The 14,994-nt window shown below is 38.7% G+C and overlaps 1 protein-coding gene across 1 annotated transcript; it reads right to left on the reverse strand.

The window, feature by feature from the left end:
* Window positions 1-1,363: 1,363 nt before the first annotated feature.
* LOC145159540 (uncharacterized) lies at window positions 1,364-9,524 on the reverse strand. Its single transcript, XM_079078547.1, has 18 exons — window positions 8,726-9,524; window positions 8,495-8,605; window positions 8,342-8,398; window positions 8,189-8,262; window positions 7,987-8,086; window positions 7,632-7,705; window positions 7,425-7,519; window positions 7,236-7,339; window positions 7,089-7,142; window positions 6,932-6,987; window positions 6,676-6,714; window positions 6,230-6,371; window positions 5,287-5,471; window positions 4,357-4,424; window positions 4,201-4,273; window positions 4,004-4,065; window positions 2,618-3,806; window positions 1,364-1,709 (listed from the first exon to the last, which is right to left on the reverse strand). The coding sequence occupies exons 1-18, from the start codon at window positions 8,804-8,806 to the stop codon at window positions 1,451-1,453; spliced, it is 2,823 nt and encodes a 940-aa protein (XP_078934673.1). The 5' UTR covers window positions 8,807-9,524; the 3' UTR covers window positions 1,364-1,450.
* Window positions 9,525-14,994: the final 5,470 nt, after the last annotated feature.

The raw sequence follows: 14,994 nt of genomic DNA on the forward strand, positions 1-14,994 counted from the left end.
TCTTCTAATAATCTTATTGTATTGTATTCTCTGTAACTAACAAATTCTTTGTTTGATAATACTTTTTGACTAAAAAGTTATAAAAATGGTTATTTTCTTAAGAAATAAAATCTCTATAAATGGTTCAAAAAACAAGTGTTTCTATATAGAGAATGTATCAAGCTAAATAGCAAGGTTGTAAAAATCGTTAGGCATTAGTTTGGCGGTTAACCGGGTCATGCGATTAATCGATTTGACAGGGATTATCCGGAGACTTTAAATTACTAATAAAACTATTTTTAAAACATAACATATCTTAATAAAATTAGTATTTGAAAATTTAAAATTTTGAAATTTTGAAATCTTTTGTATAATATTTGAAAATTTGAATATTTAAAATTTTAAAATTTTAAAATTTTGTAAATTTTGGTGTAATATTTGCAAATTTAAAATTTGAATTCTTTAAAATTTTCCCGCTTAAGAGCACTGAGGACCGTCTGGCCCAAGTTTCATCGATGTTGACCAATTTCCGCCAGCATCCCTAACGTAATCGGTTGCAGACCGCCAAACGATTAATCAATGTTGATTTCTACAACACTGCTAAATAGAGAGAATATAATAAGATTACAATAAGATAATACTTGTTAGAAAGTATATTTCTTAGAATTACAATAAGACAACCATTTTTCAAATAAAGAGGTTTCACTAAGATAATATATGTTAATTAGCACATAATATATGAACTTTTTTAAAGATTAAGGCTTAAAAACAAACATTATCTGCTAAAATCTCAAATGTGTAAACAATTGCCGGTTTTTTGTTTTTTTTTTTTTTAACAAAATGCCTGTTTTATATTGGGTTCTCTTACCTTTAATTTTCTTCCATAAGTAGTACACGACATCCAATACTAAACATTTTAATCATTATTTTAACATCTACAAAACTTTATACCCATATATTCAAATCTTGACAAAAAAAACATCAAAAAATAGACCTTACCTTTGAGATGAGAAAAAACTTCCTTTACAAATGTTCTTTGCAAGCTAAAAAACGTCAATGATTGTTTCAAGCACATGATTCACGACTTAAATCCTCGAAGACACTTCTTTTTCTCTATAACTCAACAAAAGTTTTGAGTATATTTCATTAACAAAAATCCTAGCTAATTTTTTTCGGCCACTATGACAACTTTGAACACTTTTTCTTATTCTTGACAATAGTGTTAACTCCCACCAATTAACCACATTTTAGTCAACAAATACCCAATAAAAATGCCAAGAAAATATGTTGCATGAATTTGAAATTTCACCCAAGAAAGACAAATCATAACTTATAACGATATTAATTAACACATAATGCACACATATTGCTATTTATAAGAAACTTTAGAAGAATGAAACAACAACAATTAGCATGAATACAATCACAACAAAAGTAGGAATGGAATAGTTTTCGCTCAACAATTAAATCTCTATAGACAATGAAACACAGAGTTGCTAAAACACTTGGCTTTACGGGATTTCTTTTTAGCAGCCTTATAATTGAAAGACGTTCGTGAACTAAGGGCTGGTGTTTGAATACGGTCCATTACATTTACACCAGGTGCATCAAGTATGGCCTTAGGTGCCGAAAGAGCCGATTGCATCGCCCAAATTGAAAGTGGCCTCATGTAAACCAATGATCTAAAGTGTCCGTCCATTGTCCATCCTTCGGGCGTCTGAAACGCATATCTACATATCAAAGGTTTGAATCTTAGCAACTGCAGTATGAGAATTTTAGTTCCAATGTATATTGGACTGACTGTGGATTTGTGGGCATTAAGCTTTTATAGTCTTATGTCAACCATCTAACGGGCCACTGTGGGATGTTGTGTACATAGACACGTCAACCACCTAGTGGGCCCCCCTCAGGGATGTCAACCACCTAGTGCGCAACTGTGGCGTGATTTTGTTTACGTCAACAGTGTGGGTTAACACAAAGATGTCAACCACCTAGTGGGCCAACTTAAGGATGTCAACCACCTAATGGGCTACAGTGTGGGTCTCGTGGGTCTCAGGGATGTCGACCACCTAATGCGCCCCTGTGGGATGTTGTTTACATCGACAGTGTGGATCAACTCACGGATATCAACCACCTAGTGGCCTATAGTGTGGGCCTCGGGGATGTAAACAATCTAGTGCCCCCCCCCCCCCCCCCCCAATGGGATGTTGTTTACATCGACAGTGTGGATCAACTCAGGGATGTCAACCACCTAGTGGCCAACTCAGGGATGTCAACCACCTAATAGGCCCACGAATGTAAACAACCTAGTGGGCCCCCTCAGGGATGTCAACCCCCTAGTGCGCCACCGTCAGATGTTGTGTACATTGATATTGTGGATCAACTCACGGATGTCAACCATCTAGTGGGCCAGCTCAGGGATATAGACCATCTAGTGGGCCATTGTGTACATAGAAAGTGTGGGATGTTGTGTACATAGAAAGTGTAGGTCACGGATGTCAACTACCTAGTGGGCCATATATAGAACATTAAATTTTAAAAATCTTGAAATGAAATGTGTAAAAAGGTTGTCTTTTGAGTTGCATAGAACATTAAACGTTTAATAATGTTGGAAAATATGAAGAAAAATAAAACATACCCAAATCCATCTTCCGACCACCCGGAGGTGAAAATCCCTTCAGCCGTAGTAAACGCTTCTTCCACCATTCCGGCATGAATCATGGTGGCAGCAACACCATAAGTGACACCTGTCCACACTTCCCTCGACTGCATACACGTCTCATCAACTTTCCCATTCGGATACATACCATTTACAGCTCCCATCCTTCCTCCTCTCACTTTCATCACATTAAAATCAAAAATCTTTCTCAAAGAACTTTCAATCTTACTTCCCTCAAAAAGATCCGGCAACCCCGCCGCCGCCGTATACCACTGACCCGCCAATTGATCCGCCTGAATCGACTTACTATTCTCATCATAATTGAAATACGACCCGTTCCATAGTTTCGCCTCAAAAGCAATCTTCGCTTTCAAAAACATCTTCTTGTATTTCTGGGCGGAACCCTTATCGCCTAACTGGACAGCCATGGCAGCGGTGGCTTGAAGGGCGGCGAGCCATAAACAACCGCAGTAAGCACTAATTCCATGAACCGTCCACGCGTCATAAGTTTGATCCGGGAACCCGTCGTTTTCGATCAAACAATCGCCGTCGCGATCAAACTGGTCCATGTACTCCATGGCGGCACGAACGGCGGGCCATACGTCGGCTCCGAATGATAAATTTCCGGTGGCGGCGAAGTCGCGATAGGCTTGAAGGACGAATTTAGGGTTTAGGTCTTTCCATTTGCTTGTATCGTGGATGTTATATGCGTTCATTTCGTGCCATGGATCGTGGGTTCCAAGATCGTGAGGAACTGCGCCTTTCACTTTTCGGATTCCCGAATTCCCTTCTGCGAGGAATTTGACTTTTCTTGTGTCTTCTGTTAATACAGCTTTTGCGAATTCGCGTTGGATGCTTAGTTCGATTTTGGGGAAAAGCTCGAGGAGAGCGAATGATGCGTAGAAATGGACGTCGTATGTGCACCACATGATGTATTCCACGCCTTCAAGGTATAGAAAGCTACCAACATCGTCATTTTCATCATCATTATCGTGATTATCATGTGATTTTGGATTAGGGTTTATGGAAATGGTTGTGTCGTCTCTTTCGGGAATTTCTGTTTCATCTTCTTCGCTGGAATTTGCAAGAGAATTTGCATCGCCGTTGTCTTGTATGCTCGGTGGTTTCCGATCACTCCCGGAGTCGTCTGCTCCTGGTAGTGGAGTGTCTGAATGAAAGTATCAAAGTCATATTCATAAAGTTAGAATTTTAGGATTAAAGGACTAAATCTGACAATTTTTCAAGTTAGAAAAAAAAAAATTAGACAGATATTATTACTCATTTTAACCATAAAAGTCTTAAGTTTTGTTTGTAGTTTATAACTATAAAAAGATGATAATATTTTTGTTGTGGATTTAAATATACCTATCCAAATTGTCCCACCAGCAACCAAAAAGTAAAGCTCGTTGAATAATGTAAACTTGTACCTGAAAAAATAAAAGTTATATCAAAATTGATCGATTATAAAATAATAATAATAATAATAATAATAATAATAATAATAAGGTAAAATTGAATGATACTAAACTATAGGATTATTCAAAGAATGTAAAAGCACCAACCATTCTGGTAGATCATCATTTTTCAAGATAGGATTTTGCCATTTCTCGATATCTTCTTCCCATCTTTTATAATCTAAACCAAATCATATATTATATCAACACTAGATCACAAAAAATATAAAAGAATTTGATAACTAGAGTTTTTTAAATACCCACTTGTCAAAGCATCATGAACCAAGTCCTCAGCTGCCCCCTCGGAAGTACCATAGTATTTCGTGTACCTCCTGAAAAACAAAAAATTAAATAAAAACATAAAAAAAATCAATAAATCGAAGATACAAAATTGTTTAGGCGAAAAAATTGAAATTTGAAACAATCATAATCTGACTCTGGTCTTTGTTTCAAGGTTTCATATCGATTTTCATCCTTATTTCAAGATTCGAACGACCAAAATTGATATGAAACCTTGAAATAAGGACAAATAATAATGAAAACGTTTTCAATTTTGGACTAATAACGGGCAAAATCAAAAAGCAAGGGACCATATTTGAAATTCACTCTAAAAATTAGTAATTTTTAATTTATATTAAAATTGAAATATTATATGTTTATTGTAAAATATACATAACTGAATTTTTGTTTTCATTTAGGGTTAATCTCATAAAAGACCTTATATTTTATGTTTTTCCCGGATTAAACCTCAAATTTATTTTTTACCTGAAAAAGACCTTGTATTTTTTTCATTTTTCTCATCTTTGCCCTTTTAGTCATTTTTTTCCAAAAAAATGGTAAAATGCGAGGGTTTTTTTTTGAGAAAAACTAATAAAGTTAAGGGTTTATTTGGAAGCAATCAAAAGATTAGATTGAGGGTTTTTTTGGAAAAATTGAAAAAATACAAGGTTTTTTCACGCAAAAAATAAAGTTGAGATTTAATCCGGAAAAAACACAAATATAAGGTCTTTTATGAGATTAACCTTTTCATTTACTAATACAAAACAACGAATGGAATTAAACTTTTTCAAAACTGATTCTGACGGAATTGAAATCCGTCCATTTGGCAACCACCATGGAATGGAATCTCGGATTCCAATTCCGTCAAAACCAAACACACCCTTATATACAGAACTTGGATAAAGATTAAAAAACCTGTGATATGATTTTCCTTTCATGAATTTGACTTTTGGAGAAGACCATGCCAAAGCAAACGCGACCGTACACTTCCCATTCGGTTCAACCCATGCAGAAGCAGACACCGCAGCACAATTCGCCTCCCCTGCTGATGATGGAAAAGTAGCTCCATTTTCAAAATTCTCCCTATCAAATTCTCCATCCTAAATCATTCATAAATAACAAACAAAAAAAATTATACAAATATCAAAAACATTAGGAGTAAATTACAAATTTGGTCCCTACAATTTACCAAAAATCACAAGTTCAGTCCAAATTTTCAAATTGTCCCAACTAGAATGATATTACCCTGACTTTGCACAGGGGGACCAAACTTGTGGACAAACAAAATTCTAGGGATGAAACTTGTAAATCTACCAATATACGAAAAGGTAAGGGGGCGGAAATTGTTGTTGTACAAATTTGAGGGGATGAAAGTGATATTTTACAACGTAGGTGGATGAAAAGTGTCATTATACAAAGTAGGGGTGGAAAGTGCTAACATACGAAAGTCTAGAGACAAAATAGAAAAGTCTTGTGGCTAAAATCTTAAATAGAAAAATCTTGTGGCCAAAATCTAAAATAAAAAACTCTTGTGGCATAAGTGTGAAACACAAAACTATATTATTCCTAAGCCCTTGTGGCCAAAATCTAAAATAGGAAACTTTGTGGCAAAAGTGTGAAACATAGAAACTTTACTACTCCTAAGCCAATTTATTTTAATATATAGTATAATCAATAACGTTGTCCTTAGGTTTGCATTTCTGCAACCAAATAGGACAACATTGGGATAATTTCAAATTTTGGACTGAACATGTAATGTTGTGTAAAGAATAGGGACCAAATTTGTAATTTACTCAAAATAAAAACTGAAAGTACAATGTTGTTATAATGTTTTTTTTATAGAGAATAGGAAATACACCTGTGCCATTTTACCCCACATATCTTTGGCAGTGACGTGGCTTTCATCAGATAATCCAAAACTTGGTAAAACGGTCACATTTACATTTTGGGTCTCACATGCAGCTATGGCAAAAGTAACAGGAGGGTTATCTTTAGCTGTCCTGTATAGTGTAATATTCATTAGAAATGTATTTTTTTGTCTATTTGTTTATTATAGTATTTATACCGGTGTATTTTGAAAAATCTACCTAATTATAGCAGTGACATAATAATACAAAAGATATTTTCACTGATATAATTAGGTAGATTCTTTAGAGTACAATGTCAGTAAAGAAAAGATTTGAAAGTACAATCGTGTAATTGGTAATATGATTGGATGTTTCAAAGTACAATTCTTAAAATTTAACAATTAAAATCCTATTAGAAAATTGGATATTTTTTTTAAGTGTCATATATTGAATTTACTTGTGATGTAGAAGCACACCGGAAACTCCATCTTCACCTCTGCCAAAATAAAAAATAGCCTTGCGTAAGAAAAAAAAGGCTAAATACAAAAATAAATAAATAAAATATTTTCGTGTATTTTTGTATTATAGCATCTTACATTATTTCTTTCTATTGCATCATTGTAGTTTTAATTTTTTTTTTCTTATTAAGACATTATATTGTGAAAAATCTACATTGAAAGTACATTGCTATTTCTTGCATTTATCAAACTTACACGAAAGGCTCATTCACATGATCTCCTGAAAAGTGTGAGGTTCCTCCAATCGAATTCTATATATTACAAATACAATAAATAGTCAAAATGTCAAAATCCATAACGAAAATACATTGCTATTTTTTGCTAATACAATAGCAGAATCAAACAAACATACCGCCCATGTGAAGAGAAGGCTGACTTTTGCCCTTTCCTTCCCAGTATTCACCAACTTAAAAAAAAAAAAAAAAAAACCTTATTAGTTCAAAAGATTTACAAAAAATGATACACATTGGGACTAGATCATTAGATTTATATTATATACCGTGTAAACAAAAACGGTAACCGGAAGACTACTATCTCTGTAATTATGAGGTAAAAATGGAGATATTTGACGACATGATACTTTGAGTTCAGGGTCAGGTTCACCTGATAATAAAAAGTTGTTAAAAATAAACCAAAAAAGTTTTTAAAAAAAAAATGTTAAATAAAAAGTAAAATGATATAATGATACCGTCATAAACTGTCCATGCTCGTGGAAATAACGCATGGTATGTTGAATGTTGACCATTTAAATTCCACCCCCATGATGACAACCCTTGATCCGTTCTTAAGTAAATACATATATAAATAATTAAATACAGTTTATTACATTATAACGTTTAGAAAAAAAAAAGTTGTATGATTTCACGATTTGTATTTGTTTGTTTTATATTCTTACCCTGTTCCATCGTGTTGTCCCGGGGATAAAACCGATGCGTATTTTTTATTCCCACCATCACGCGAAATAAAAATCTATAGTTGGATTTAATGCTTTCGAATTAAGACGCTTATCAATGTTGTGTTTGTTATAAAAATCTGGGTGACGAGGGCATTTACGTCTTTTGCATAGATGAGAAATCAAAAGCAAGTCCATGTCCTACCTTTTTGCGTTGGATTTTGTGCCGCTGACATCAATTTTAGTCCTTGTCCCACCTTTTTTTTGTGGGACTTTGTGCCAGTGACATCAGTCAGAGTCTCAGTCCCAGTCAAACACACAGTTCAAGATAAATGGATATAAAAAGGCAGAGATTTACGGAGAATTGATTGGCCATCATAGGAGAAGGCTCACATGCACCCGGAATTATTTGGAATTGCCTAAACTCTCCTCTAAAACCTCTAGTTATACTTCCACTTCTACAAAACATCAACATGATGAATACCATTATTCTCATATATATGACCATGAAAGCAAAACATCCAAATCTTTTTTTTTTTTTTTTTTAATCACAAATTTACCCCATTCCACCTAGTGGAACCCCTTGGGTTGCTGCTGGCTTGCCTTCGCGATTGAAAGGATCAATTGGTGCTCGCTGTAAAATATAGAAGGGTAAAATGGTCATTTACGTAATGATATTACAAAGAAGAAAAGAAAAAGAAATAGTCGATTACCCTTCCATGAGAGGCCTCTTCCCTTACATATGACCATAGACGGATTCCAAGGCCAATCTGTAATCAAATTTTCATTACTAAATATAAACCAAGATTAATGAGTAATTAATTGGGTATTTTATGTTTTAGTTAGTTTAAGGTTATAAAAACTACCATTTTCATTGCTTCCATGAAAGTAACACTGAATTCCTTGAGAATACCAGCATGGCTGTTTAACTTTCGTCTCCATGCGTGTTCGGGAGGAGCACCACTATCGAAGTCAAGCTGCATATATACAAAAAATTCCACCTCTTCGATATGTCCAAAATTCATGGAATTTTCAAGAACTTATGGGGAAGTAAAAGAAAATAAGAAGGATGTGAAGAAGGTTGAAGAAGAACTTACGAGTTGCAGAGTAGTCCGATTTACGTATTCTTCAGGAGGCCATGAGTCCTTTCTGTAATGGAAAATATTCCCTTTAACCATGTTTGCCTAATTTATATTCTTGTATTTAATAAGGGAATCTTCAATTCCAACCATGGAAGAGAAACCCTGCTTCGGTTTCGTTGATGAAGAAAAAGATCAAACTTCAGCTCCAAATCTCCAATCCCACTACAAACAACAACCCCTTTAAAGTTGACCAAACGAGACGAATTAGAAACTGGGAACTTCAACACTGAAATTGTTGAAGAAATTCTCGAAAAAGGTTGAATGAGGATTGAGATTTGCCGGATTTACGCCTGGCAACAGTAAACGGCGAGTAAACCGTACGGAAAAATGGGAAGAATCGGAACAATTCCGAAGTGATTGCTAATCAACCGATTTGATGGAATTAAATTCTACTAGCCTTCAAATCGGAAACAATTTTGAGTTACAGACACGTACAAAGATGAGTTGCAGGGTGTGAAATATGAGGAAGATTGCGATTTCAGTTGAAGAAACGGCTGAAGACGGAGGATGTTACTTTACACCTGTAGAGTATGATCCTTCAAGTTGCTCGATGGATTGCAAGAAGAAATGAAGTTCCAAATGGCGATATGATGAATGATGATGTAGATGGTGTTCTTCAATATGTCAAACCATCGATCAGCCGGGCAATTTTGAATAGAAAATCGGAGGTCAGAGTTCCTGTTGAATGTGAAACCGAGAGAGATACAGAGGGGAGAAAATGTTATTGAGGTTATTTAATAAATCAAAAAGAAGAGGAAAGCCGTTTTGCCGGGTGTATCCGTATATTTAATGGGTCCTTCTCATTAGGGTCTAATCTCATCCACCATGTTTCAACGTTTATTCAATTATTATGTCAATAAAAAACCAAGCCATGTTTTTAACATCAAACTAATTATAATAAAGGTTTTTTGGGTTTAAACAAAAAATTAAGATTTTTAGAAATAGTTAGACCGGTAGGTACGGGCAACACCAAAAGGCGTTAATTCGACTTGGAAGCCTAATAAAACCGCCATAACAGGCAGCACACGGCCTCCCTCTCATGTTAATTGATGTTATGGTAATAAATGTTATCACGGCCACGGGAAGTACCGTCCGCATTAACCAATCAAAAGTCTCTCTCTCTCTCTCTTTGTGTGTGTATGTATAACATGTTATAACATTTGAACACCATTTCCTACATAAATCAAATGGTGTTAAGGATGACAGTTCGATGGCAAATTTGGGTATGAAAACATGTCTTAACATGTTGCTCACACCCAATAGCCTTATTGTTTTCTAGGTTTTAACATGTTGCCCACACCCAATAACCTTATTGTTTTCTAGGTTGCCCACACCAAATGACGTTTAACAAAAAAAATCAAATATGTAGATTTTGCAAGTTATCTGAATATATATATATATATATATATATATATATATATATATATATATATATATATATATATATATATATATATGAACAAATTACTTGAATGGTCCTTTAGGTTTTAGTTTTTTTCCCTAAAGTAGTCCCTACGATGGTTATTTCCCTCAAATGGTACCTACGGACGTTAAGTTGCACGCGAATAGTCCCCGAGTTGGATGTCCCTCCATTCCAACGTTAACCTGCCCCCATTTGACTTGCACATGAGGGTATTTATGTCAAGTTGTACACATGTAGGTGAGGGCGAGGACGCGGTGTTAGACATACGTTGCCCTTTGCCCAAACCGTCTACTAGACTGAACAGTTCCGTTAATTTCGACATATTCCTGGTGGGATACGTCATCAAGTCCCTTATGCTAGTAGATGTCAGCGTTCGCTTAGGGTACCTGAGTTGTTCTAGCTTAGATCTGGACACGCGTTTGGTGGGGATGATTATTTCATAGCTTTTGACGTAACGGAAGCGTCTACACAAGCAGTTTCCATCATCATAACCGCTTGAACTTCACACATGCATTTAAATCTTCCCCCGTTTGTGTCAGTTTCTCCTTTATTCTTGTTTCTTCTTAATCTTGCTGCTCTTTTTCTCTGTTTTTCGACGAACAATGGCCGGCCCCAATACCGGAATCGTTCCTTCTCCAAGTGAGTTCGCCGGTCTCCAAAGAGCGGTTTGGCTTTCTCCCTAATCATGGCGTGGAATACCCTCGAAAAGTGGCTATAATTTCCCATCCGCCGGAAGGGAAGGTTGGAGTCCCCATTTCGATCTTCTAGTTTGATCTGAGGCTGCCAACGACGAACTTCTTCGACGAGGTGATGTGTCAGTATGGCTTCTGTGTGGACGATTTGACTCTGAACGCTGTCAACAAGATTGTTGGTTTTGAACTCGTCTGTCGCACCCTTGGAGTTCTGTTACAATTTTGGGCATTCAAAGATTTCTTCAATTCTTCTACTCAGTCTGGCGCTCGGACTTCTTTTTAGAGGCGGGGTGTTCATGCATTTATCATTAACCAAAAGGCTCCAAAGAAGAACTGGCAGGACAGGTGGCTCTGGGTAAATCGCAACCTTGTTGGTTTTAGCTATCCTCATTTGACTACTTTTTCCGATCGAGCACCAGAACTGTGGGGTGCTAGTGTCACCGCAGCATAAGCATTGAAGACCATATGCATCAATGGCGAAGATTAGGAGGATCATGTGTTGGCTGCAGTTGGGATGAGTGCTACTTGGAGGGCTCGGGAGATGATGCTTCAGTTTTATGTTGAGAAAGACGGTAAGTACCTCTCCTCCCCCCCCCCCTTTTGGATTGTTGTTTTCTTATGTTTGTTTGTGAAGAACTATGTTGGCTTGTTTCTTGTTTGCAGGTCACGAGAGGATCCTTCCCTTTGAGATGGTGCTGAGGGGCTGCTTTCAGGGCACCTGCAAATATCGGGAAGTGCCCATGGTTGAGACGTTCCCTCCACCGGTCAGTCATGACCGTGCCTTGGCCCTTGTCGGTCCTCTTGTTGGCTCTCCGCCCGGGTCTGATCCTCCCGTTGGTCAGATGTTGATTGATGAGCCTGTCGGTGGCATTTCCCGTGAGGACCCTATGCCTTCTGATACGGAAGAGGAGGTGGCGTCGGCCGGACTGACTCGACGCAACACTCGTGCGACCTCCAAACGACGGCTTTCCTGGCTGGACTCGCCGCTTTCAGAGTTTGTCGAGGCCAGCTCCTCGGGTTGACGCCTTCTCAAGAGGAGAAATGTGGACTTCCATTTTAGGGAGACCACTATAGTAGTTGGCATCCCCGATGATGATACTCTGAAATAGTCGGAGGGGATGAAAGAAGGGACGACTGAACTGCCTCGTGGACCTAAAGAGGAGCCAGTGGAAACTGCTGCCTCAGATGCTGCTTGCGAAGGTGTTCCAAACTCACCAGTCCTGCTTCTGACTGGGGAGGGTGCGACCGAGGGTTCTGCTTTTGCTCCTCCGGTAGCGCCGACCATATACGTGTCAGGGTGGGGGATAACCGGGAATCTCATCTTTCCCAATACTCAACGGCGTATGATTGGGGCTCCTATTCTTTTCCCCCTGCTACCATTGAGGCTTTGGAGCTCCTCTTTAACTCACATCTTTCGAACAACCTTTTATATGCAGTTGCACATGTTGGTTCGTACATGGTGGTGACTGTCTCTCCCCTTCGTCAAAGCGATTCTGGTTTGAGCGATCTTACTTCGATTGAAGCCGAGCGGGATGAACTGAAGGCAAGGTTGTTGGAGTTAGAGGGAGAGAAGCGGTCGTTCGAGGAGCACTACGATTTGTTAGTAGGGGAGAAGGTATCTTTGGAAGACCAAGTGGCTACTTTGGATGGGTCGGTAGAACGCTTTTCTTAACGGATCGAGGTCTTAGTGGAGGAGAAGAGAGTGTTGGAGAGCCATGCGGATTGCACTAACAAGAGGTTAAAGGAGGAGGTTGCAAGAAGGAAGGTTACAGAGGAGGATTTGGGGTGGTTGCTTCAGAAAGGCATTGTCAGGGTGGTGGATAAGGTTGTTGAGAGTGCTTAGTTTGCGTTGGGGGTTAAGCGGATGAAGGTGGCATATGTGGCTGCCGGTGTGGAGAATGGCAAAAAGGTGATCCGGGAGCAGGTTTTCGCCGGATAGTTTGTCTCCAGGGAACCGAACGCTACTGCGGAGCATGCTCAGGCGATGAATGCTGCTATAAAATCTTTCATGGAGGCGGACTTTGCCTCCTACCTTCGCCTGGGTGAGCTGGACATAGGGGGCCTTCGTCAAATGTGCAATGATCCTAACTCTGAGGAAGGCCATCTTGAAGGTGGCCCTTCTCACACTGGACCTTCCTCCACCCCTCAGTAAGTGCTTGCTTTTACCCTTTTTTACTGTTTGATGCTTAAGATGATATTTGCATCTTCATGGTGTTTGCTGAACAATTTTTGAAACAATGTCTAATTTTCTTCTTTGGCCATGCGTGGTCATTTTCAAATCTCGGGGGGCTGTCCAGGTTAAACAATATGTTCTTTTTGTTTTTTGTGTGTTAAGTTTGCTTTTAGTTCATTGTGTTTCTCCCCCCCCCTCTTTTTTGTCGTCTTGGATGGTTTGTGTTGGCCAACCTTGGTTTGGATTCTCCCAGAGGTTAGTGTTGGCCTTTGGGGGTCTTGGTCGTGGTTATCGTTTGTTTGACAAGCTTAAGGGGGCCAGAGCGTCTGTTCTGACGGGCTCGACCCTCACCCTCAGGTTAGTCTCTTGTGAGTCGAGGCTTTAGTTAGCCTGGAGGTGCAAAATCTGGCTGGTTCGTTCCGTTAGGATTTCTTTCCTAGCTGAAAGCCTTTGCTTTGGGGCTTTGATCTAAGCCCTGAATCAAGGGGAGTTGTACTCCGACCCTAGTCGTCTAAGCAAGATCAAGGTCGTCACCTTGGGGTCTAAGAGCTTAGGCATTATGCATTTCGAGGGAAAGCTTATGATCCTTTAAGGCCTCTTACTTGTCGTGATCAGGATCTACAGCTCTCCTAACCTCGTCGACATGTTTATTAGGGAGAAGTGGTAAGCCCTTGAGGCCTATGGTTGTGTTTTTCTCATTGGTTTTGTGTTGGGTGGCATGGGTGATCAGTCCATTTTTATTTGCCATTTGTACGAAAGTATGTCGATACTCGTTCGCTACAAATTTTCTTTTCATTGCATATTTTTTGGTGCCTTGGAGGCATCTACATTGTTAGATAAGTATCGGGAGTCTGATAGTTTTTTCTATTCTAGGTTTAGCTCTTGGGTTGGCTAGTTGGGGCATGATTATCCGTTAGGAGTTTGATCACTTGGCCTGTAACACCCCATTTGAAAAGTGCTTCGGTTGTGGTTTCGGAGGCCTTAGGTATAAGCGATTCGGTTGTTTATGGGTCTCGGGTTCTATTCGAAAGGTTTTAAGACTCGGGTATGTGGCAAGGAGCGTAGGGCTTCTTGCCACCTTTTCGTGGATATAAAGTTTATCGGAAACGGACTTAGAACGAAGGAGTTATAGCACTTTGAAGTTATTAGCATTAGTGGTCCCTAATGGAAATGTTTGGCAAGCAAGTCCCATGCATACAAGGGAAACATGCACGTGCCCGGCTGGGTACGCCCATCGTAAGTTGGGAGTACGCCCAGCATAGTGGAGTAAATGATCGCGGGTGTGGGAGGAGTACGCCCAACGTACTCTCAGAGACCCAAAACCCTAATTTTTACGCCCAGCATAGTGGAGTAAATGATCGCGGGTGTGGGAGGAGTACGCCCAACGTACTCTCAGAGACCCAAAACCCTAATTTTTAGGGTATGCCACTACATAAGGAGCATTATGGCTCAAACCCTATCCCCTTATCAGCCTCCCCAACCTCAGAGAAACCCTAGAACGCCCCATCCCTTCATTCTTGTGTAATTTTGACCTTGAAAAGCCCATTTTGGTGGTTTTAAGCTTGGAAGAGGAAAGAAGAAGTTGGCAAGGAAGGACTTGGGAAGTTTGAGCTCATAGATCTGGGATAACATCATCATTTGGGACTCTTTGGAGGTATAAAGTTCATAACTTTACATAAGAGTGCTTAGATCTAGTGTAGTTTGGTTTTGAAGTCATTTTGGTCCAAAGGATGAAGCTTTGTAGTCCAAATCCGATTTTTAGGCTAAGGGTTGTCACCCTTGGTGCTAAATGACTCCCTAAGTTAGCAAGTTGTCACATTGGTAGTCTTAATGAGTTCATGCTAGAGTTGAGACCAATTTCATGGAAGTAGAATATCATTTTTGGAGTTTGGACTTGTTTGGGGCATGCAAAGCCACCAAGTCAGTGACTTTATGG

This window comes from Lactuca virosa, chromosome 2 (genome assembly GCF_052849685.1).
Source record: "Lactuca virosa cultivar CGN04683 chromosome 2, Lactuca_virosa_CGN04683_v6, whole genome shotgun sequence".
NCBI lineage: Eukaryota > Viridiplantae > Streptophyta > Magnoliopsida > Asterales > Asteraceae > Lactuca > Lactuca virosa.

What these genes read in the sequence shown, in the direction of transcription:
- LOC145159540 (XM_079078547.1), bottom strand. Translation starts at nt 8,806, where the DNA reads ATGGTTAAAGGGAATATTTTCCATTACAGAAAGGACTCATGGCCTCCT. An exon ending in GTTCCACTAGGTGGAATGGG is followed by an intron (nt 8,087 to 8,188) that starts GTAAATTTGTGA and finishes GATGTTTTGTAG; the next exon opens with AAGTGGAAGTATAACTAGAG. An exon ending in TGGTCGGAAGATGGATTTGG is followed by an intron (nt 1,710 to 2,617) that starts GTATGTTTTATT and finishes TTTGATATGTAG; the next exon opens with ATATGCGTTTCAGACGCCCG.